Source organism: Lemur catta, chromosome 1, assembly GCF_020740605.2.
Source record: "Lemur catta isolate mLemCat1 chromosome 1, mLemCat1.pri, whole genome shotgun sequence".
NCBI classification, from domain to species: Eukaryota; Metazoa; Chordata; class Mammalia; order Primates; family Lemuridae; genus Lemur; species Lemur catta.
Window position 1 is genome coordinate 106,678,996 of NC_059128.1, and position 23,768 is coordinate 106,702,763.

General features: G+C 55.9%; 1 protein-coding gene across 2 annotated transcripts; it reads left to right on the top strand.

The window, feature by feature from the left end:
* The first annotated feature begins 12,798 nt into the window (after nt 1-12,798).
* BSG (basigin (Ok blood group)) lies at nt 12,799-22,561 on the top strand. 2 transcript variants are annotated; one of them, XM_045542266.1, is made up of 9 exons: nt 12,799-12,939; nt 17,580-17,927; nt 19,121-19,277; nt 19,836-19,918; nt 20,089-20,225; nt 20,340-20,616; nt 21,346-21,370; nt 21,603-21,671; nt 21,765-22,561. In XM_045542266.1, exons 1-8 carry the CDS (start codon nt 12,873-12,875, stop codon nt 21,664-21,666), a joined length of 1,158 nt encoding a protein of 385 aa, XP_045398222.1. In that variant the 5' UTR covers nt 12,799-12,872; the 3' UTR covers nt 21,667-21,671; nt 21,765-22,561. The 2 variants fall into 2 exon arrangements, with proteins under 2 accessions (XP_045398222.1, XP_045398215.1); XM_045542259.1 differs by lacking the exon at nt 17,580-17,927 and having other exon boundaries at nt 12,804-12,939.
* The last annotated feature ends 1,207 nt before the right edge of the window (nt 22,562-23,768 follow it).

Below are 23,768 nucleotides of genomic sequence, written 5' to 3' on the forward strand. Positions count from 1 at the left end.
GCTGCTGGACTCTGACCCCGCCTCTGTCCATGCTGGCCTCAGTTTCCTCCCTTATAAAATAGAGGTTACACCTCCAAAGACTTCTCCCAGGAGGGGCTCCAGGGCCAGGAGAGCCAGGGTGTCGGCGGGGGCGGCATTGGCGGCCGGCAGAGGGCGTGCGGGGCGTCTTCCCACTCAGCGAGCACCAGCGTTTCAACTGTGCACCGGCCAAGGGTAGACACTGAATACGCCTCCCGGAATGAATCATCTTCTTTTTCAGTAACACCTTTACTGAGATATAATTCATACTCCATGCAATTCACCTGTTTAAAGTGTGCAGTTCAGACTTTGGAGGCTGAAGCAGGAAGGTCCTTGAGCCCAGGAGTTGGAGGCTGCAGTGAGCTGTGATGATGCCACTGCACTCCAGGCTGGGTGACAGAGGGAAACCCTATCTAAAAAATAAACAAGGCCAGACACTGTGGCTCATGCCTGTAATCCTAACACTATGGGAGGCCGAGGCAGGAGGATCGCTCAATGTCTGGAGTTCAAAATAAGCCTGAGCAAGAGCAAGACCCCCTCTCTACTAAAAATAGAAAGAAATTAGCTGGCCAACTAAAAATATATAGAAAAAATTAGCCAGGCATGGTGGCGCTTGCCTGTAGTCCCAGCTACTCGGGAGGCTGAGGCAGAAGGATTGCTTGAGGCCAGGAATTGGAGACCAGCTTGAGCAACATAGGGAGACCCCATCTCTATAAAAAATAGAAAAATCAGCCAGGTGTGGTGGTGGCACATGCCTGTAGTCCCAGCTACTTGGGAGGCTGAGGCAGGAGGATCACTTGAGCCTGGGAGTTTGAGGCTGCAGTGAGCTGTGATGATGCCACTGCACTCCAGCCTGGGTGACAGAGCAAGACCCTGTCTCAAAAGTAAATAAATAAATTAATATGTGCAGTTCACTGGGCTTTAGTACTTTCACAGAGTTGTGCAACCATCACCACAGTCAATTTTAGAACATTTTATTGCCTTGGGAAGAAAGCACATCCCTATTAGAAGTCAGCCCTCATCCCTCCCCAAGCCTGTGGCACCCACAAATCCATGTCCGGTCTCTGTGGATCTGCCTGTTCTGGACATTTCATATAAATGGAGTCACACACTGTGTGTCCTTCTGTGTCTGACATCTCTCATTGAGCATGACATCTTCAAGGTCCATCCACGCTGTGGCCTGTATCGGAGCCTCATCCCTATCACGGCCGAGTGATATTCCACATGTCGATGGATGGACCATCCTGGGTGTGTCCATCCATCCATCTGTGATGGATTCTCGGGCTGTCTACACATTGTGTCTATTATGAGTTGTGCCACTGTGAACGTTCCAGTGCGTGTTTCTGTGTGGATGTGCGTTTTCCTTCCCCTAGGTTGCAGACTTGGGAGTGGAGTTGCTGGGTTGCATGGTACCTCTATGTTTTTCTTTTTTTTTTTCTTTCTTTTTTTTTTTTTTTTGAGACAGAGTCTCGCTCTGTTGCCCGGGCTAGAGTGAGTGCCGTGGCGTCACCCTAGCTCACAGCAACCTCAAACTCCTGGGCTTAAGCGATCCTCCTGCCTCAGCCTCCCGAGTAGCTGGGACTACAGGCATGCGCCACCATGCCTGGCTAATTTTTTTTCTATATATATTTTTTAGTTGGCCAGATAATTTCTTTCTATTTTTAGTAGAGACGGGGTCTCGCTCTTGCTCAGGCTGGTCTCGAACTCCTGAGCTCAAGCAATCCACCCGCCTCGGCCTTCCAGAGTGCTAGGATTACAGGCGTGAGCCACCGCGCCCAGCCACCTCTATGTTTTTCATTTTTTGTTTTTAATTTTTTTTGTAGAGACAGGTTCTCACTATGTTGCCCAGGCTGGTCTTGAACTCCTGGCCGCAAACGATCCTCCCCCTCAGCTTCCCAAAGTGCTGGGATTAGGTGGCTTTGGATTTGTTTAGCATTCCCATTCTTTCTCTCTCTCTCTTTTGGACACACAGTGAAAACACACAAATCGAAGTGTGTGCCTTGCTGTGTTCCAACAAGTGCAGACACGTGTGTAACTCAAGCCCCTGCCAAAGCCTCCGGCGTGACAGTCTCCCCAGGAGGCTCCCTCAAGCCCAATCACAATTGCGTCCAAAGTCAATTTTTTTTTTTTTTTTTTTTTTTTTTAGACAGTCTTGCTCTGTTGCCCGGGCTAGAGTGAGTGCCGTGGCGTCAGCCTAGCTCACAGCAACCTCCAACTCCTGGGCTCAAGCAATCCTCCTGCCTCAGCCTCCCCAGTAGCTGGGACTACAGGCATGCGCCACCATGCCCGGCTAATTTTTTCTATATATATTTTTAGCTGTCCATATAATTTCTATTTTTAGTAGAGACAGGGTCTTACTCTTGCTCAAGCTGGTCTCGAACTCCTGAGCTCAAACCATCTGCCCGCCTCGGCCTCCCAGAGTGCTAGGATTACAGGCGTGAGCCACCACGCCCAACCCAAAGTCAGTTTTTTGCACAGTTATTACTGCACACAACAGAGACGTTAAAGGGTCAAAAGGCTGCCCAAGGGGAAGAATGTTCCTGCCTCACCCTAGGAAGCGATCCTCCCTCCTCAGCCTCCCCAAGTGCTGGGATTGCAGGCGTGAGCCACCGCGCCCAGGCATAGTCAGGATTTATTGTAGGACACCCCTCAACTGGGCTCTGGCTGATGTTTTTCTCATGACTGGACGGGGGTGATAGGTTTTTGGGAGGGGCAGGTGCCTTTTTAATCTTTAACTTTTTATGGGGGCATCAGCTACAAACAGAACATTCCGAGGTCACCAGGGAACGGCCTGACCACTTTTCACAGGCAGCACCTGTCGCCAATGTCAAGTCAAGAGACAGGACAGGTGCACGCCCCGAGGCCCCCCCATGCAGGTGCCCACCCCAAGTCCCCTGTCCTGCAGACCAGGAGTCTCACCCGAAGGAGGCAGTTCCACCCCCAGGGGACACTGTGTGATGTCTGGGAACCTCTGTGGTTGTCACCAGTGGGGGAGCTCCTGGCATGGGGTGGGTGGGGGCAGGGAGGCTGCTCAGCACCTGCAGTGCCCAGGACGGCCCCTCCCCAGAGAACTACCCTGCCCCAGATGTCTACAGTCCCCAGGAGGAGACCCTGCGGCAGAACGACATTCTGCTTGTTTCTGAAGTTTGAGGCTCTTACAAAGGCCTGAGCTGGGCCCTCAGAGGTGACCGACATTTCCCAAGTCCGCTCCCGAGAGCGGAGGACTAGAGAGCCTGGCCCCACAGGCACCGACACCCCGTTGTTCCTCAACATTTCAGCGTCGCATTTTCAAATATGCAGAAAAGTCAGAGATTGTATAGAAAACAACTGCACGTCCTGCCTCCAGGTCCATAAGTGTTAATGTGCGACATTTGCCCAATCCGCCGTGTGTGTCTATAATGTTGAGGCTGAAACACTCAAGAGTAAGTTGCAGACCCTTCACCTTCCACTATTGCCAAGCTTCCCAGGAAGGAGGTCACCCCTGCATCACCCCCGGTGGCTTCCCTATGTGCCTGCACCTGGAACCCACCTCTAATTTCCCGGGGACTTTTCTCTTTTCAGTCTCTTAAAAATTGTGGCGAAATTCACATACCATTCAATTTACCCATTTAAAGTGAACAATTCAGTGCTAATTAATGCGTTCACAACATTGTGCAACCACCACCTCTAATTCCAGAATGTTCCATCACTCCAAAAGGAAGTCCCGTCCCCATCAGCAGTCACTCCCCACCCCCTCCCCAATCCCTGGTGACCACAAATCCACGTCCTGTCTCTGTGGCTCTGCCTATTCTGGACATTTCATATAAACAGAGTTACACACTGTGTGTCCTTCTGTGTCTGGCATCTCTCACTGAGCACAATGTCCTCAAGGTCCATCCTCGCTGTGGCCTGTGTCACGACAGCCAAGTCAACCTCAGTGTCCAAGGACAGATGAATAGATAAAGAAACCATGGCATATGCACATGATGGAATACTACTCAGCTGTAAAAAAGAAATCCTGTGGTTCACAGCAACGTGGATGGGACTGGAGCACATTGTGTTAAGTGAAACAAGCTAGGGCCGGGCGCGGTGGCTCACGCCTGTAATCCTGGCACTTTGGGAGGCCGAGGCAGGTGGTTTGTTTGAGCTCAGGAGTTCGAGACCAGCCTGAGCAAGAGCAAGACCCCATCTCTACCAAAAATCGAAAGAAATTATATGGAAAACTAAAAATATATATAGACAAAATTGGCCGGGCATGGTGGCGCATGCCTGTAGTCCCAGCTACTTGGGAGGCTGAGGCAGGAGGATCGCTTGAGCCCAGGAGTTTGAGGTTGCCGTGAGCTAGGCTGACGCCAGGGCACTCTAGCCCAGGCAACAGAGTGAGACTCTGCCTCAAAAAAAAAAAAAAGAAGAAGAAGAAACAAGCTAGAACAGGAAGTTAAACCCCTCCCAAGTTCTTACTCTTGTGTGGAAGTTTAAAAAGGTTGATATCATAGAAGTGAAAAGTAGAACAGAGGCTACTAGAGGCTGGGGAGGATGGGATGAAGAGAAGGCTGGGGAGAGATTTGTTAAATGATTCAAGATTACATCCAAATATCAGCTTTTGATTTAAAGTGAGAAAAAAAGAAGGAAAAAGACTACAGCCAGACAGGAGGAACAAGTTCTATTGTTCTACCACTGTAGGATGAGTATAGCTACCATATAATAATATTGAGTTTCAAATAGCTAGAAGGAGGATATTGAATGTTCCCAACACAAAGAAATGATAAATGTTTGAGATGATGGATATGCCAATTACCCTGATATGATCACTTTACCTTATATGTATCGAAACATCACCACATACGCCGTGAATATGGACAATTACGTGTCAGCTACAAAAAGAGGCTCAGCGCAGTGTCTCATGCCTGTAATCACAGGCCTTTGGGAGGCCAAGGTGGGAGGATCACTTGAACCCAGGAGTTTGAGACCAGCCTGGGCATCATAGCAAGACCCCATCTCTAAAAAAAATTTAAAAATTTTATGGCTAGGCCAGGTGGCTCACGCCTATAATCCCAGCACTTTGGGAGGCTGAGGTGGGTGGATTGCTTGAGGTCAGGAGTTCAAGACCAGCCTGAGCAACATACTACACCCGTCTCTATTAAAAATAGAAAAATTAGCCAGGCATGGTGGTGCACACCTGTAATCCCAGCTACTCAGGAGGCTGAGGCAGGAGGATTGCTTGAGCCCAGGAATTGGAGGCTGTACTGACCTGTGATGATGCCACTGCACTCCAGCCTGGCGACAGAGCGAGACCCCCTCTGAAAGGAAAGAAGGAAGAAAGGAAGGAAGGGACAAAGGGGAAAAAAGTATCCCAGGGAAGAAAAATTGGGCAGCCGTCTTCCTGGTACAGATGTTTTGCTAATGTAGACTTACTTTATAGATGTGCATTTCTTTTCCAAAGGGACAGCTTTTCGGAGGTAGTCCTGTGTCCACAGTTTCTCAGAATAACCAGCCTGAAATATACCAAGCAGCACATTTTGGGGAGGCACATTCTGGTCACATCTTGGGGTGCTGCGTCCTGAGCCCCATCGTAGAGAGGGGCCGTTGTGTTTGTCCCTCACCCTGCAGGGACGTTGGGGCTGTTTCCGCCTCTGCCTGCTATGCACTGCCGCTCTTTGTGTTGCTTCCTGCAGGAGGGAGCTCCCCTCACCATGTCCCAGCCACAGCCAGCCCTGGCTTCAAAGGAGCTGCAGTTTTTGTTGTTCTTTGACATCTTCAAGGGAGACCTTGATTCAGAGGCGGTGAGTCTGGGAGGAGGGGGTCAGAGGTGGCCCCGCCCCCTCAGCAGGGTCCTGGGGTGGGTCCAGCTGGCCTGGATCAGAGAGGCCAGGCCTGCAGGGTGGAGCTGCCCTCAGGGAGGAAGCTTATCTCCAGGCCACAGATGCTCCTTTCTGGACCAGGGCCTCCCCACCCCACTCCAGCCTGTGACCCCAGCAGCCTTTGCCTGGGACCTCAACACCCTGGTGTAAAAGGAGGACAACTGCAGGCAGCAGAGCAGACTGCGCTCTGGTCATTGGACCGAGATGATGACACTGGATGAGGTGTCCCCCATGTCCAGGCTCCCCCTGACAAATGACCACAAACTGGCAGTCCTGGAGGCCAGAAGTCTGAGATGAGTGTGGGTGGGCAGGGCTGCTCCAGGGAAGGGTCCCGCCTGCCTCTTCCAGCTCCTAGGGGCTCCAGGTGTCCTTGGCTTGTGGCCTCCTACATTCCAGCCTCTGCCTCCCTCTCCACGCGTCTTCCCTGTGTCGGCGTCCAAACTTCCCCCTTCTCATAAAGACACCAGCCACTGGGTAATGACCTCATCTTAACTGACTCCATCCGCAAATGCCGTTTCTCCAAATAAGGTCACGTTCTCAGGTGGCTGTGAGTTTTGGGGGGACACTGTCCCCCACAGGACAGACACAGAGGCTTACTGTCAGCCCCGTTGGAACACCAAACAAGTCCCAGCCCAGCCTACAAGCACCCTAGATGGGGATGCAGCTGTCCTAGTCCCCAGACACGTCCCGAGAGGGTGTTGGATTCAGGGCCTAACCCCGACGTCATACCCAGGAAACGTCAGACAACAGGATGCCCGCCCCCCTCCATTGCCGAGCAGCCTGGCGTCCATCTGGAATGTCAGGCACAGCAGGTGCAGGGCCACTGCACCCAGGCTGGCTCCAGGATCTGCAAGGAAAAGTTCCTAAACGTTGAGACAACCGGGACCTCTGACAGGAACATAGATTCAATAGAAGTCTGTGGCCATACATCCTTCTCAAATTTGATTGTTTTCTCTGATATCTTAGGAGTATTTAGGGTTGAAGAGTCATGATGCCTGCAGTTCACTCCCAAGTAGTTCTGGAAGAAAAATTGGCCAGGTGCAGTGGCTCATACCTGTGAACCCAGCACTCTGGGAGGCCGAGTCGGGAGGGTCACTTGAGGCCAGGAGTTCAAGACCAGCCTGAGCAAGAGCGAGACTCCCCGGCCCCCTACTAAAAATAGAAAAATTAGCCGGGCCTGGTGGTGCACATCTGTAGTCCCAGCTACTGGGGAGGCTGAGGCAGGAGGACTGCTTGAGCCCAGGAGTTGGAGGCTGCAGTGAGCTATGATGATGCCACCGCACTCCAGCCTGGGTGACAGAACAAGTCCCTGTCTCAAAAAAAAAGAAGAAAGAGACAAAGGCAGAGACACAGAGAGCACGAATGTGGCAAAACCCTCCCACTTGGAGAATCCAGGCGAGGGGTTGTTGGGTGTTCAGGGTGTTTCCCTTACAACTTCTCTGTAGTTTGAGGATTTTCCAAAATAAATAGTTGAAAAAGGAAAAGAACCCTCCCATTATTTCAGCATGGCAAAGTCACAAACACAGGAGTGACTAAGCCTTGAAACACCAGGAGATCTTAACGCCCAGCTCGCCAGAGGCTGGTGGAGGTTCCCCCACTGACAACGGCCCCCCAGAGGTTCCCGACATTGCAAATAACCACGGGTGAAGCTAAAAGACACTTTTCTAAGTCATCGGTGGCAACAGCAACAACACATGGGGGCGGATGGAGCTAGGGGGAGGCTGACTGACCTCTCTTTACATATTTGTATTTTAGTTTTGATTTATTTCCTGTACTATCTACTGGCGCACAGGAAAGATCACGCACTTGTGGTCCCACGGAGAGAGAACCCCCGCGTCCGCAGCCAAAGGTCCAGGGATTACGAAGGTGTCAAGTCCATTTGCAGCAACCATCTGTCCTTTTTCTGGGAAAATATCAGTTTGGTGAGGGAGGAGTGAATGGGGGTGAGAGGGCAGCTGCTCCCGTGAAAGCCTCCCGGGGTGGCTCTGGGAAGACAGCCCGATGCCAGCTCCACCCGCTGGGCCGAGCCAGCTGTAAAGCCCGGCGCCCGTTGGCTGGCCAGGCGGCTTCCGTTCACCGCGCAGCGGGCACAGGTGCCGCTGGGGCCCACCCAGTTCCCAGCCTGCCACGGAGAAGGGTCGCTGCCCACCCACAGCCCCCACACCCACACCCCTCTGCCCCACCAACCCAGTCAGCAGAATCCTGCTCCTGCCCCAGTATGAGTCTCCTGGGCTGCAGAACAAATACCCACAAACTGGCTTCAAACAGCAGGAATCGGTTCTCTCCAAAATCAAGGTGTCTCAGGGCCGTGCTCCTGAGAAAGGCTCCAGGGGAGGGTCCTAACCGCCTCTCCCAGCCCCTGTTGGCTCCAGGCGCCCGTGGCTTGTGGCTACTTCGCTCCAGTCTCTGCCTGTCTCCTCTTCTGTCTCTTAGGACACTTGTTATCGGATTTAGGGACCACCCTAATGCGGGGTGATCTCATCTCAAGACCCTAACTTATTCACATCCGCAAAGACCCTTGTTTCAAACAGGGTCAGAGTCACAGGTTCTGAGGGACGTAGCTTCGGGGTCCCATTCCACCCACCACACCCCTCTCTGTGTCCACCGCTGTCTCTCCTGCCTGGGCCTGGGTGTTCTCCGCACCTGGACTCTTGACCCTGGCGGTCTCTGGTGTTTGCTCAGCCTTCTCGACACACCTCTCATGGGGCGATTACCCTGGACTGCTCAAAGGCCTCCCAGGGCTCCCAGCACCCTTAGCAGTGAATCCACACTCCTCCCCACCCATCACTTGAAATTGCCTCAACCGCCTGGAAAGGGGCTGGAATTCAAAGGCCCCACCTGTCAGAAAAATGCACACAAAGGAGTCCTTCAGGGATGGACAGACCGGCGTGGCACAGTGTGAAACACAGTCACAAAGCCACAGGATGGGCCTGGCATCTCCTGTCTCCTTATGTGTGCGTCTGAAAGGTTTTATAAGAAAAAGCAGAAAGCAAACCAACTGAGACTGACACCTCGTGATGTGTCCCTGACTGTGAGGCCCCCAAGACAGGACAGAGCAGCCTGTGCCAGGAGAGGCGGCGCCAGGCAGCCGCCGGGGCAAGAGTGAGCCTGGCACAGGCACTGCTTACCGGGTCAGCAGGGCCGAGCCTGAGGGAAGCTGGGAGGACTTTGGCTGCCGGAACAAAGAAGGAAAGGTTTTGGGCTCCCCTCCAGGAAGCCTGTGAGTCTCCTTAAACGCTGGCTCTAACCTGGGGAGGCCATCTCCTACACAGAGCAAAGCTGGGGAGAGGCCAGAGAAGAGTGGCTTTCCTTGCACTTCTGTTTGAGAAGGATGTCCAGCCCTGAAATCTGGGGGCCCCCCACAGAGCCTGCAAGCCTGAGGCCAGGGTGGGAGAACCAGTTGACAATCCCAGGCGATCACCCACCCCACAGCTCGTTAAGGGCCCCAACAGCAAAGCTGGAGTGACCACCACAAGGAGGGGAATTATACGGGGTGGTGGGCAAGGAGAGCCAGCTGGGTGCCCAGTTAATGAGAGTTTCAAATAGACTACAGATAATTTTTAGTCTAAGTATATCCCAAATACTGCATGGGATACACTTATGCTAAAACGTAAGCTATCTTTGTAAAATCTGAAATTTAAATTTTATCGTGTGCTATTTCTACTTGATAAATCTGGCCACCCTCCACGAGTGGCCCTGGAAGGCCTCTCCTTGGAAGTAGAAGGAGACTGGAGGCTCATGCCATGGGGCCAGGACTGAGCACAGCCGGGATTGGGGAGGCTGCCTGCCAGTTGAGAAGGCTCTCCAAGGAAAGGACCAGAAAACTGGGTCTTCAAGGCAGCCAGCCTTTATTCTGTAAATATAAACCAAGGTCTCCTTGGGGCCCTGAAATTTCCCACCGGCCTGCTCTCAGCCCACCCTCAGGGATTTGCCAGGGCGGGACTGGGCAGGGGCAGGAATTCTGCCGGTCCTGTGGTTGTTTACCACCCTGAGAGGGGCTCTGAAGACAGATGGGGAGGGGGCCTCATCTCCTGCCCTCGTTCTGCACTCTGCACATAGCTTCCACCACCCTCCATGGGGACTTTTCAAACCCGATGGCCCCTGGGGTTGGGGTTCTTTGGCTCTGGGCATTTCTGAGTCTCCAAGGGTCCTGATGCCAACTGTTCCTGCAAGTGGGTCTCCCAGAGTGAAGCCTTCAGCCCCACAGCTGTTTTGTTTTGTTTTATGTATGTATGTGTGTATTTATTTATTTTAAGAGCCTGAGTCTCACTCTGTCACCTGGGCTGGAGTGGAATGAGTGGCATCATCATCACAGCTCACTGCAGCTTCCAACTCCTGGGCTCAAGTGATCCTCCTGCCTTGCCCTCTGGAGTAGCTGGGACTACAGGCATGAGACACTGAGCACAGCTACCTTTTTTTTTTTTTTGAGACAAAGTCTCACTCTGTTGCCAGGGCTAGAGTGCCATGGCATAAGCCTAGCTCACAGCAACCTCAAACTCCTGAGCCCAAGCGATCCTACTGCCTCAGCTTCCCGAGTAGTTGGGACTACAGGCACGTGACACCATGCCCAGCTACCTATATATATATATATATTTTTTTTTTTTTAGTTGTCCATATAATTTCTTTTGTTTTCTTTTTCTTTTTTAAAAAATTTCTTAACTATTTCTGCTTTTATTTATTTATTTTTTTAAGTCGAAGAGTCTTTAAACCCATGTCCATATAATTTCTTTCTATTTTTAGTACAGACGGGGTTTTGCTCTTGCTCAGGCTGGTCTCGAACTCCTGAGCTCAAAGGATCCATCTGCCTCGGCCTCCCAGAGTGTTAGGATTACAGGCGTGAGCCACCACGCCCAGCCTATTTTTTAATTGAGGTATAATTCACATGTCATACACCCACTCATTTAAAGTGTACAGTTTAGTGGTTTTAAGTATCTACACAGAGTTTCGCAACCACCACCATGGTCAATTTTAGAACATTCTTATCAACCCGAAAGGAAGCCTTGTCCCTATCAGCAGTCACCACCCCCTTCCCCAGCCCCTGGTTCTGGACACTTCATATAAATGGAGTCACACACTGTATGCCCCGCTGTGTCTGGCATCTCTCACTGAGCACGATGTCCTCAAGGTTTGACCACGCTGTGGCCTGTGTCAGAGCCTCCTCCCTTGTCATAGCTGAGTAATTGTCCATTGTATGAATGCATCACATTTTGTTTATCTTTTCATCGGCTGAAAGACATTTGGGTTGTCCAACTTTTTTTTTTTAAGGGCTGCCCTGAGTTGTCTAACTTTTTAGCCATTGTGAATCTGCTGCCGTGAACATTTGTGAACAGATTTTTGTGCAGACATTAGTTTTCATTTTTCTTGAGTGGAATTGCTGGATTAAATAATGACTCTGTGTTCAAGGAACTTTTGAGGAACGGCTGGCCCTCGTTCCCAGCTGCCCCAACATTTTACATCCCCAGCAGCCATTTCAAATTCTCACCAAGGCTTGCTATTACTTCCCTTTTTCTAGCCCACTTCAGGGTGTGAAGGAGTGTCTGATTTGCATCTCCCTGAGGGCTAATGATGTTGAGATCGTTTCCTGGGCTTGTTGGCCAGTTTGTGTATCTTCTTTGGAAAGATTCGTATTCAGATCCTTTGTCCACAGCTAAATGGGGTTATGTCTTTTTATTATTGAATTTTAAGTGTTCTGTATATATTCCAGATGTAAGTCCCTTGTCAGATATGGGATTTGCGAATATTTCCTCCCGTGCAATGGACTCTTTTCACTTCCTTTTTGGACAAAAGTTTTTAATTTTGATGAAGTGCAATTTTTTTCTTTTGTTGCTTGTGCTTTTGGGGTCAGAGCTAAGAAAGCATCATCCAACCCAAAGTCAAGAAGAGGACACCATGCCCCTGTTTTTGCATTTATCGCTCCTTGAGATTATTTCATCATTTGTTTAATTATTCGTTGTAAAATGTGGGAACCCCGAGGTGGGGCTGCCAGACAAGATGCGGGGCTGACACCCAGTGAGCCCCACTTTCAGGTAAACAGGGAAGGCTGTCCCTGTGCAACGGCATCCAGGCACTACACAGGGCACTTACACTCAAATTATTTGTTCTTCGAAATTGAAATTCAACTGCCCTCCAGGTGTTTTTTCTGGAACAGGGGAAACAGGGGAAGTAACTAGCTTTAGCCTTACTTAATACTCTTTTATTGTGATAAAATTTACATAATATAGAATCTACCATTTTAATTGCTTTTTTTTCTTCTTCGAGACAGAGTCTCACTGTGTTGCCCAGGCTAGAGTGCCGTGGTGTCAGCCTAGCTCACAGCAACCTCAAACTCCTGGGCTCAAACAATCCTCCTGCCTCAGGCTCCCAAGTAGCTGGGACTACAGGCATGTGCCACCATGCCCGGCTAATTTTTTCTATATATATTTTTTAGTTGTCCACATAATTTCTTTCTATTTTTAGTAGAGACGGGGGTCTCGCTCTTGCTCAGGCTGGTCTCGAACTGCTGAGCTCAGATGATCGGGCCGCCTCGGCCTCCCAGAGTGCTAGGATTACAGGCTTGAGCCACCGCACCCGGCCTTCTTCTTCTGTTATTCCCAGGCTCTAGAATAACCAGCTATTTCTTCTTCTTTTTTTTTTTTTTGCCTTTTTTCTTTCCTGATCAGACCACCAAAGCCACGTTTTAATTACTGCTAAGCGCTCAGTAACTTCGAAACAAACCGCGGGCTGCAGCCCCGGCCTCTCACGCCCCGCCCCCGTTTTCTAGCAACGTCAGACACTCCGCCCAGGCCAGGAGCGTGTCCCAGCGCAGTCACCTGCCGCCGCCGCCCAGCTTCCGTAGCGCGAGCTCGCGTGCGCCTGCGCGTGCGTGCGTGCGCAGGCGGGGAGTCCGGCGTGCCCCCGCGCGCGCCCGGCCCCCCCGTCACCGCCCTTCGTGCGCGCGCCCGGCCCGCGTCCCCGCCAGTTATTATAGCGGCCGCGGGCGGCGACTGTTGCTTCGGGGTCGGCGCGGAGGGCGACATGGCGGCTGTGCTGCTCGCGCTGCTGGGCTTCGCGCTGCTGGGCGTCCAGGGCGCCGCCGGGGCTGGTGAGGACCGGGCTGGGGTCGCGGGGCCCCCAGCCGGGGCTCTGGGCCGCGGAGCCGGAGCAGGGGCTGAGGCCGGCGGGCTCCAGGGAGAGTCAGGAGGCCGGGACGGGGGAGAGCCGCCGGCTGTGGGATCGCGACCCTGAGGGCGCCTGGGGGCGAGGAGACCCCGACCCGGGGGCCCTCCGGGGGCGAGGGGGACCCCGGCCCGGGGAGCGGCTGGGGGCGAGGAGACCCCGGACCCTGGGGGCGCCTGGGGGCGAGTGGACCCCGACCTGGGGGGCGGCTGGGGGCGAGGGGGACCCCGCCTGGGTGGGCGGCTGGGAGCGAGGAGTTCCCGACCCGTGGGGGGGGGTGGCTGGGGGGCGACCAGACCTGAAAGGTGCATGGGGGCCAGGGGACCCCAACCCAGGGGAAACCTAAGGGCCTTCCAGGCCGGGGTGGCGCCTGGAGGTGAAAGCAGGAAGCTGAGGTGTTGTGAGCAGCGACATTGTTTGGGGGTAAAGTCCCTGAAGTTTTGGGGGTTCTGGGGGTCCCGGAATTCCCAGAGGTGTCTGTGCTCTGGTGTGTGTGAACGTGAAGCCCCAGGCTTGGGGAGCAAGAACTGACGGGTCCCAACCAGGACGGTGTTGGAGGTGAACATCCTGATTTTGGGTGGCCTGGGGAGGTGTCCCTGGCTCAGAGGAAGGATCTAGCTGTCCCCTGGGTGAGGGCGTCTGGGGAGCAGGTTGGAGGTGGCCCACCTGCCCTGCCCACTGACCCTAAGCCTGGCTCTGTAACTATCCCCTGTGGACTGCAGCTGGGTTGGGGGCTGGTCTGGTGCCTGTCCAGCTCTTCCACGGACTGGACCCTGAAGGGCTGGGGAGGTGGCCTGAGAATGGGGCCTTGAGTGTGGCCCACTCTTCCTGGGGAGTATTAGGGCAAGAAACCCCCCACTGCAAGACTCCCTGGAGCCCCTATGTGGCCTGTGCTGCCCGAAACGGTGACCTTGGCACTCTCATCTGGAAAATGGGCTGTTGTCCTCAGTGGACACGAGACCAGGCACACATGAATGGCCCTGAAGTGGGTCAGCTCCCTGGCTCTGGATGGGATTATCATTCTTCACAGGATTTGGCCCAGGCGTCTCACCCGGCTGTGCACCTGCTCCCTGGTGTCTCCGGGGCACTAAGCCCTGGTCAGGCTCTCCCTGGGGAGCCCTGCCTGGGAGGGAGGCAAGAGCTCCCTCAGGGTTAGCCTGCACTGCTCTCTGAGTTTGCTGGGTTTCAGGGCACAGAGTGAGATGGAATCCAGTACCCCTCCTGCTGTGTAAGTGAGGAAACTCCAAGGAGGGGGGTGGACATAGCCCAAGTTTGCCTTGGTCATGTCCTTTCTCAGCAGAGTCACGCGGCATTCAGTTCTCAGCAGCATTCAGTTCTCAGCGCCATTTGCTGGGGGGTGGGGGGGAGGATGTGTTTTGGGGGTGGGCAAGTGGTGAGAAAAATGCTCGCCAGAAATGGATTGAGGGGTGTTTTTCCAAGAGAAGAGCAAGACAGCCTTTCTTGCTCGGTAGAGAGACATTTTCTTTCCTGATTGGGAACCTCTGTTCTATTCTGGGTTAAAATTTACAGTGACTGTCACATAGGGAACAAGGAGCAGAAGCAAAGGGTCTGGGCTCTCGGAGGGGTGGGAGCAGGGGCCACAGGGCGAGGTAGGGCTGGGGAGGGGGCACCTCTTGTACAAGCTTCAGCAAGTTATTCCTGGCCCACTTGTAAGATTGCCTCTTCCCGAAACACCAGGTGGCCCTTACTGAGCACCTCCCAGGTAAGGGTCTTGGCCCAGCTCCGGGAAGACACAGATAGGAGCCTCCGGCAAGGTGAACACAGCAGATAAGCTTCTGTCTCTGAGCTGTCTAGAAATAGCCCTGACTGCCCAGAGTTGGCCGCCCTGTCTGGGTTCCAGGAGCAACACTGAGGTGATTGGGACAGCCAAATGGGTGAGGGACCTTTGGTCTCCCCTGCTTGGTGGCACTGGTCACAGTTTTGTTCTTATGTGGGAGACTGAGCAGGGTTCCTGTTAAGCAGAGAGCTTAGCACTGGGTTTAATCGCCAGAGGCCAAGCCTAGGAAGTAAGTGGAGCCTGCCATGCACCTCTGGGGCTGTCCTTGCACCGTGTAGCAAAGCGTGCGCACTGGGATTTGTGTCTGAGTTCACATGGGCAGGTGTTTGTGCTTTGTTTTTCTTTTTCTCTTTTAATAGCTCCACCTTTTCTAGGGACTCTTACAAAAATCTGAAAGTCTGGGTCATAGGGCCGTGTCCTACATGGCACGGACACTCCAGTTTTCCCTGTGGGTTAGTGACCATGTTGGCCTCTCCTGGCCAGGATGGCTCTCCAGAAACTCACTTCAGGGGCTCCTGCTGGAGGTGGATGCTCCCCAGCTTGGCTTGCCAGGGGCAGGATAGCGCCTGGCTGGGGGTGGGGGGGAGGTTAGAGCAGGGGCGGGGGCCACGGTCTGGGTAGGGGCTGCCTGTGGCCTTCTCCGGTAGGGCTCCTAGCGTAGGATTCCTAGCGAGGCTTGTTTACCATGCGGCCCTGCCTGGCCCCATGCCCTGGCCTGGCTGCCGAGTGGGCAAGGAGGAGGGGTGGCTGTTTTTAGATGAAGGTGACTTTACTTGAGAACTCTGAGAATGTGGGTGACTGATCACATGGCCAGAATCGAATTTTAACTTTTTTGAGGTGGCAGGCAGGGGTCAGGCCTTCACTCCGTGCTCTTGGGTGGAAGCTCTTGGTGCAGGGGTGTTGCCGGGGTCACTGGAGGGCAGGGCTATCCACCATTGCCCCCTGAGAAGCTTCTGGAGACCCTGCTTCCCTAGTGGCCCACCCTAGCAAAATTTTAATACACAGACGTTAACATCCCCTGCGACTACAGAGGGCCACCATTGTTATGTCTGAGACCAAGTTTGTCCCCTTGGGAGTGACACTGCCCCATTGAGAACATGTGCCAGGACACACAGGTGGTCTTGAGACTGAGTCGAATGGGCTTCCCCCAGGGCCAGGCCTGGTCCCTGCTGTGCGGCCCTCGGGCCTGGGGTAGGGGGTGTCCTGCCCGTGGGTCCTCAGAAACGTGAACATGGACATGGGCATGTTAGCCAGGTCCCAGGGACAGGCATCCACACTCTCCTCCTCCGAACCCTGGGCTGGGGGTGGGTCAGCAACAGGGCCTGCCTCGGGCCTTCCCTCTGTGGCCCTGAGAGCTGAGTCCTGACCCCCTGCTCCCACCTGGAGCTGGCGTGTGGAGACCTGGGTGCAACCTCTCTTCTGGCACTCTTGGGTGAAGAGGATGCTAGGCCCAGACAGGGTCCCCAGGCTCCAGGATGGGGTAGCCTGCCACCCAGGCCCAGGGAGAGGAGCCGCAGCAGGGCAGGAAGGAGCTTGCTGCTGGGCCACCTGGGCTTCACTTCCTGCCCTGACTCACTGCTCCCAGCTCCGCACGTAGCTGCTGGTTTTGCAACCTGGGAAATCTTGACTCCCGAGGAATGTAGGTTACCAGGAGGAATCCCTCTGTGAAAGTGGCACTGCCAAAACTGGTAGGGGTGCCTGCCCCTAGCCATCGGTCCTCTGAGCCACCTTGGGTGGTCAATATGAATGTCCCCAGGACCCTGGGGCCTGTGACTTGTGCTCTGCTACATGGCCTTGGAGCCATGAGTATGTGTGTGTGCACATGTATGTGCTGTGCAGGCGTGTGTACAGACGCATGTCCTCAAATGCAGGTGTTGGAGCAGTGCCCGAGGTGCCTGCCCTCAGGATGTTTGGGGGGTGGCTGTGAAGCCCAGGCTGGGGGAAGAGGAGCACCTGGTCCCGCACCGCCCCTGGGCCTGGTCATTGCAGGCCTCCTGGGTTTGGAGTTCTGAGACCTTCTGTTTCATCTAGGGCAAGAAGCAGCGGGTGGCCAGGGGTGAGGGGCAGTGAGGCCCCCTGGCCCAGCTCCCTCGTCTGCGCAGGGGCCAGGTGGCTGTTTTCAGAGGCATATCAAGAAGACGGTTTTCTACATGTGGGCTGTGCTCATAGCAGTAGTGCTATGAGGTTCCCAGATGAAGGCTGCCTACCCTTTGGGTTTTGAGGTTTATTTTCTTGGTGACTGACCAGGTCTCTAGTGTGGACAAAAAGAGTCACACACACAGGACTCCATGGTGTCAGGTGTTTTCCTGGGTGGGGAATCAAGTGGAAGTCGGGACACTGCCCCCGGGGTGAATGTTCCAGGCATTAGGGTGACTGCAGGCTGGGGCTTCTGGCAGCAGTTCTGGGCAGCCCTCAGGCGGGGGTCGTGACCTCTGATTATTCTGCCCACTTCCACTGTTTTGTTTTGAAACCGTGTGTGGTTTCACAGTTGTGCTGTCGGAAGTCACTGTGGCCGCAGAGAGTACCAGGGGTCCGGGGCAGGGGACACCCATCACTGCCTGGAGCCGCCTGCTTGGCCCCTACCTCCCCAAAGCTGGGCACATGGCCTTTTTCATGTCCTGACCTCACACTGCCACCCTCCCACAGACTGAGAGGAAGACAGCTCACCGGCCAGCCCTGGGCCAGGAGTCCTGTGGGGAGACCTTCCCCCGGGGCACCCCATCTCCTCTCCGGGGCACTGACAAGGGCACTGACCCTCTCCCCTACAGCTGGCTTTGTAAGGTCGCCCCTGTCGCAGGAGAGGTGGGCAGGGGGCAGCGTGGAGCTGCACTGTGAGGCTGTGGGCAGGCCTGTCCCCGAGATCCAGTGGTGGTTTGAAGGGAGTGGTCCCAACGACACCTGCTCCCAGCTCTGGGACGGCGCCCGGCTGGACCGCGTCCACATCCACGCCACCTACCGCCAGCACGCGGCCAGCACCATCTCCATCCACAAGCTCACTGCAGAGGACGCAGGCACCTACGAGTGCCGGGCCAGCAACGACCCGGACCGTAACCACCTGACCCGGGCACCTAGGGTCAAGTGGGTCCGAGCCCAGGCGATCGTGCTAGTCCTGGAACGTGAGTGGTGGGCGCCTCCCTCAGTTTCCCTCTTGTGTCGCTCACTGCCTGGCTTCCGCTCGGTAGAACCCGGACACTCCTGCCCAACTCCCTCCCACTCTTCCCCCACTGGGGACCCTCCTGCCTGGACAGAGGGGCTCGGGTCTGGACACGGGTGGGCTAGGTGTCCGCGTGGCTCTGTCCCTTAGCAGTTGGGCCCTTTGTTCTCCCCTCGGCCCCCCTCATTTCCGTCCATCCGGTCCTTGGTCCAATCTGTTCAATCCGTTCCTTCACCCAATCCAGTCGTTCGTCGTATGCGTTCGATCCGGTCTTTCACCCAATCCGATCCTTTATGCAAGCCGTTCGATCCGTTCTTTCACCTGATCCAGTCCTTCATCCAGTCCGTGTGATCTGGTCCTTCGTCCGACCCAGTCCTTCCTCCAGTCCATCTCCACTCCTGCTCCCCTGAGTGCCTGCCCTGTCCCCCTGTGTGCGCTTGTCCGGTGGGTCTGGGGTCCACACAGCAAGCCTGAGGACCCCCTAGCTCAGCCCAGGCGTGCAGCTCTCTAGAGGCTTCCTGTGCTGCTCAGTGTCTATTTCTAAATGAGTTCTGAGTTTGGATTCCTAAAGGGAACACGGAGAACTAGCCGAGAGGTCTGTGCTGTTGGGAACTGGTGAGAGAACCCAGCAGCTCCCTGGGCTACTGGGGGTCCTTTGGGAAGCCGGTGCCTCCTAGGAAAGGGGGGCCCCCTAAAGGGGCTGCCTGTCCCCCCAGAGAGAGACTCTGAAAGACCATTGAATGAGGGCGCAGTGCCTGGGTGGTACAGTACTTGTTTTTTACAAAGGAATTCCTGGTGTGTGGTGGGGCTTCCTCCAGCAGGTGGATGCCTTGACTCCTGTTCAAGGACTTGGGGTGGGGTTTATCTGTCTGTTCCCACAGCCAGCCCCGAGGCAGTTAGACACATCTGCGGGGAAGCACCAGGCCCTGGCCCAGCGGCGTAGTTGGGCCTAGCCCAAGGCCTGCCTGCCCTGTCAGGGAAGGGTTCCTTCCAGCAGGGACTCACTGGAAGGCTGTGGCCTCCCTCTTCCAGGAGGGGCTGGTCAGAAGTTCTCCATGTGGCCTCAGTTCTCAGGATGTCTGGGGAGGAGTGGGCTGTGGGGAGTGGTCCTCCCTCTCCCCTGGGCCTGACCTCGGCTTGTGGGGGGGTCTGCAGCCGGTGCAGTGACTACTTCTGTGGATGAGGCGGATTCCAAGACTGTCCTCAGCTGCTTCCTAAACCACAGCGCCACAGAGATTGCTGGCCACCGCTGGGTGAAGGCGGGCAAGGTGCTGAAGGAGGACTCGCAGCCCAGCCTGATGACCCAGTTTGAGTGAGTGACCTGGAGTGGCGGGTGGGCAGGTGCCCACCACACATTGGTTCTGTGAGAACAGACCAGTCCTCGGGCTGGATTCAGGCAGAAGTTGGAAACAAGCTCTGCTTAGAACCCCGACCACCGGAGGTCTGCCAGCCCTGACCTGGAGCCCCTGGCCCACTTGTTAGGGTCCCAAGCGCATGTGGAGGCCTCGGCAGCTTTGTGTTCCTGACACAAAAGAACTCGGACTCCGATGCCCAAGTGGTCAAAGCCTTGTCCTAATTGGGGCTCAGGCTGGCTCTGAGCACAGAGCCCTTTTGTTTCTAGGCTGACTGGGCAGGTGGTTCACAGGGTGAGGGGTGCAGAGCGGGTGGCCAGAGGTGGGAGGTTCCTCAGTACAGGCAGGGGCTCTCGCACATCCTGCAGGGTGACGGGTTCCGTCAAGGTTTGAACTCAACTTGGGACAGTCTCCCTTTTTCCCTGCGCCGTGGTTGGAGCCCTGGAGAACCCTGGTTCCTCTGAGGTGAGACTGCCCTATCCTGCGGCTCACCCAGCTCCCTACTGCTCTCGCTGCAGGGTGGACCCGGATGACTACTCAGGAGAATACTCGTGCATCTTCCTCCCCGAGCCAACGGGCAGGGCCAACATCCCGCTGATCGGTGAGTCCTGCAAGCTGGGCACAGGCGGGCGCAGCACACAGCCAGAGCCAGGGTGTGGTGGGGGCAGAGAAGGGCCCCGGGAGCCCTGGCCTGTCTGCTCTCGGAGTGAAACAGGTTCCCCTGCGGGGCCCTGTAGTTTTAGGCTCCTCCCTTGTTTGGTTTCCCCTTAGGGCACCCCAAGGTTAAGGCCGTGAAGAAGTCGGAGCATGCCACCGAGGGGGAGTCGGTCACGCTGGCCTGCAAGTCCGATTCCTTCCCCTCCATCACAGAATGGAGCTGGTTCAAGACAGCCGAATCCGGAGACCAGGTGAGCCCCGTGGCTGGGTACAGCCTCTGTCCTCCAGGGACCAGGTGGGGACAGGTGAGGCCCATGGCCGGGGGGCACAGGCTCCACTCTCCAGTCACAGACAACCCCCTCCAGGTCATTGTGAACGGCTCCCAGAGCAAGTTCTTTGTGAGCTCCTCTGGGGCCAAGTCAGAGCTGCGCATCGACAACCTGGACATGAGCTCCGACCCTGGCAAGTACGTGTGCAACGGCAGCAGCACACAGGGCTCCGACCAGGCCGAGATCACGCTGCGCGTCCGCAGCCGCTTCGCCGCGCTCTGGCCCTTCCTGGGCATCGTGGCTGAGGTGCTGGTGCTGGTCACCATCATCTTCATCTATGAGAAACGCCGGAAGCCTGACGATGTTGCAGACGGTGAGCTGCCCACATGCCCTTTTCTTGGGGTGGCTGTGGCAACAGGGCCAGGAGCTCAGGGAGAGTGTGGGAGCCCCGAGGGAGAGTGTGGGGTTATGGTCTCCGGGAGCTTGGGGCTGAGCCCCGATTGCTCCCAGCCCCTTCCTGTGAGCAGGCTGGGGGGATGCTGCCCGCACACAGCCTCACCACATTCCCTCCTCCCCTACTTGGCTGCAAGCTGGTGTCTTCCACGGTAAGCGCCACCCTCTGCTGTGGGGGCCTGGGCCGTGGGCGCCACACGGGCCTGACTGCATGACAGGCCCAGGGAACTTCAGGACCCACCTTGGCAGCCGCTCTGGCCCCTGGCTGGCCCTGGGGCCCAGCTCCAGACCTGCATGTATCCAGCGTGGCTGGTCTGCCCTGTGGGGCCTGCATGAGCCAGGTGTGTGGCCTGCAGCGCGTGGCCTGTGGTGGCAACTCCTTGAACACTGGCAGGGCAGGGACAAGACCCTCAAGGCTGTGGCTCCAGACAGCTCATTCTGGGGTGCACACCCATGGGGAGGCCAGTTTCCCCTGCATTGCTCTGCCTCAGAAGACAGGGCAGGGCAGGGTTGGTCGGTGGCACTGAGCCTCCCCCTTGGGGAAGCTGAGGCAGGGCAAGCAGAACAGATGCCCCCTGCATGCGGCCTCATCCAAGGACAGCGATGATGGTCTGTTCTCCTCTCTTCCATGCTGGCTGTCCGTCTCCAGACGACGATGCGGGTTCCGCACCCCTGTAAGTCCTTCTGGGGGGTTTCAGGGGTCCAAGGAGCTGCCCACTGCCCTGAGGCCTTTAAAACACAAAGGCCAGGACTCAGGGCTTCCCTGAGCCTTAGTGCTCACGTGTCCACGGGGCGGGCCAGGGACTTGTGGGGTGGGGAGCGCTGGGTGTGGCTCGCTGTGGTTGGGGCCCAGGCCCAGGCTGCTGCGGCCTCCTGAGCACTGACTGCTGCCCCTCGTGCCCCCAGGAAGGGCAGCTCGCAGCACATGAACGACAAGGATAAGAACATCCGCCAGAGGAACTCCACCTGAGCCAGGTTCTCTGCTGCAGGCTTGGGGGGGCGGGGGGGGGAGCCGGGCCGGGTGCCCCAGTGGGGGCTGTCTTCTGAGCGTCCCTCCCTTGTCTCCAGGTGGACTTGGGCTGAGCTCCCCGCCATCATCTGTCTGCGGCATCACCTCCTGCCAGCATCCATTCCCAGCGTTTGCAAAGTTCTAAATTCTCTCACCCCTTAAAGAAAATCCACCCCAAGAGCAAACCAATTGTAGATTCAAATCATATATTTTTCTTTCTTTCTTTCTTTTTTTTTAAACTAAACTAGGGTTTTCTATGTATAGAATTCTGTTCCTTAGGGTTTTTTTTTCCTTTTTAAATGTTTCACGAGAGCCCCAGGGAGTTGCTGTGGTCCTCGAGGCCTTCGAGCCATCCCTGTGGCTTTTAGCCACCGGGTCTGAGTCACGGTGGGGGCAGGGGCAGCCCTCTCCGCTGGCCCAAGTCAGTGCCAAGTCCCTGCCCTTTGCGGAAGGTCACAGGTCATGCGAGGTGTCCAGCATCCTGCCTGTCTGAAGCCAATGCTGTCTAGTCGTGCCCTGCCTTTTGTTTTATTTTTATTTTCTGAAGGCCACAGGCCTGGTGGCTCTGACCTCTTGGCTGCAGAGGATGCACCCACCCGCACTCAGGGTGACCCCTTCACAGCTCCCAAGTGACACCCAGGTCCCCTTCCATGGCTGTGCATCCGGTGGCGGGGCTGTCGGGGCAACTCTCGGGGTTTGCCGGGGAACTGGTGCTGCAGCCAGGGCTCCACAACTGCAGGAACCTCCTCCCAGCTTGGCCCACAGAGGACAGCTCTCTCTTCACTGTGTCAGGGCTCATGTGGGAACCCCCTTCTCCTGCCGACCCCTCACCAATAAATACTGACCCTACCTTGTCCTCTCCTGTCTCCTGTCCATGCCTGGGTGGGGCCGGGTTTCCCAGGAGAGCTCGTGTCCACCCTTCGCTGGGATGGCTGCAGCGGGGCCTTGGGGTGTGTCCTGGTGCTAGGACCCCATGTGTCTACTGGGACCCCACGTGGGGTGGCCACAGCAGAGTGTGAGTGTTGGGGCACCGGCTGGGGAAGGCATGGGGCTGACAGCTGGGCCGGGAACTCCTTTCTCAGGGTACAGTGGGGACTAGGGATGGGCCCTGAGAGGAGGGACTGGGAGACCACCCCTGCCTGAGAGCCATGGAGGGCAGATGCTGACCTGCTGGTCCTCTCTGAGCCTTTCTGTTTTTTGTTTTCAGCGTGTTTTGGGCCTGGCAAAGCTGAGGTGTCCTGCCCACAGGAAGGGCTTGGTGGCACCTCACTGCTGCCCAGCCAGTGCCCACCCTTCCTGGGCAGGATGCTCAGTGCCACCTGCTGAGGTTTGAGTGGTCCACCGGGACAAGGTGGGCAGAGGAGGGCAGCACGGCCACTCCAGAGGCCTCATGTGCGCCTGTCTCCACTCCTTTAGGCTTCTGGAGCCCGAGGTCTGATCATGGAACTTTGGTTCCAGCCAAGAAGAAACTGAGCCTTGGAGGAGGGGGTCGCTTGCCATCTCTGCACCCAGCACAGCCTGGGCCCTGACAGCTGGAGCAGATGGGGTGGGGGGAGTCCTGGGGAGCAGGCATAGGAGGGTGGAGGTTACCAGAGGGTGGGCAGGAGGGGAATGAGACAGCCCGTAGCCCTCACTGGACGTCAGGAACAGGGGCCCAGACCTGGACCCCTGAGCAGGCCTCCTGCTGGTCTGGGTGAGGTTCTGGGATGGTACCTGCACCTCAGGAGGAGGCAGGGGGCTTGGGGAGCCTTGGGCCAGCTCTTCTCAAGTTCCCCAAGGAGCCAGAAACCCAGGGTCAATTTTCAATCTTGTGGAGAAATCCAGCATTTTAAACAATGCAACAGAACCTAAAAACACACATGACCCCTGGGCCACCAGTTTGGGACACAGCGGAATTGAGTCAAGCATGTCGGGACTGAGGTCGGACTCAGTCCAAGGACCTGGCCGGCCCGCTCCCTCCCCTGTGCCCCCGTCCTCGTTCCCGGCTGTGCACCCGGCAGGGGCGCTGGGAGTGTGGCCCCCGCTCCCCAGGGGAGCGCAGAGGACAGCGGGGGATGCGCAGT

Excerpts from the sequence above, each read along its gene's own strand:
- BSG (XM_045542266.1), top strand. The coding sequence starts at position 12,873 with ATGGCGGCTGTGCTGCTCGCGCTGCTGGGCTTCGCGCTGCTGGGCGTC. Across the intron at positions 17,928-19,120 it reads GATCGTGCTAGTCCTGGAAC|CCGGTGCAGTGACTACTTCT; the intron begins GTGAGTGGTGGG and ends GGGGGTCTGCAG. Across the intron at positions 19,278-19,835 it reads AGCCTGATGACCCAGTTTGA|GGTGGACCCGGATGACTACT; the intron begins GTGAGTGACCTG and ends CTCTCGCTGCAG.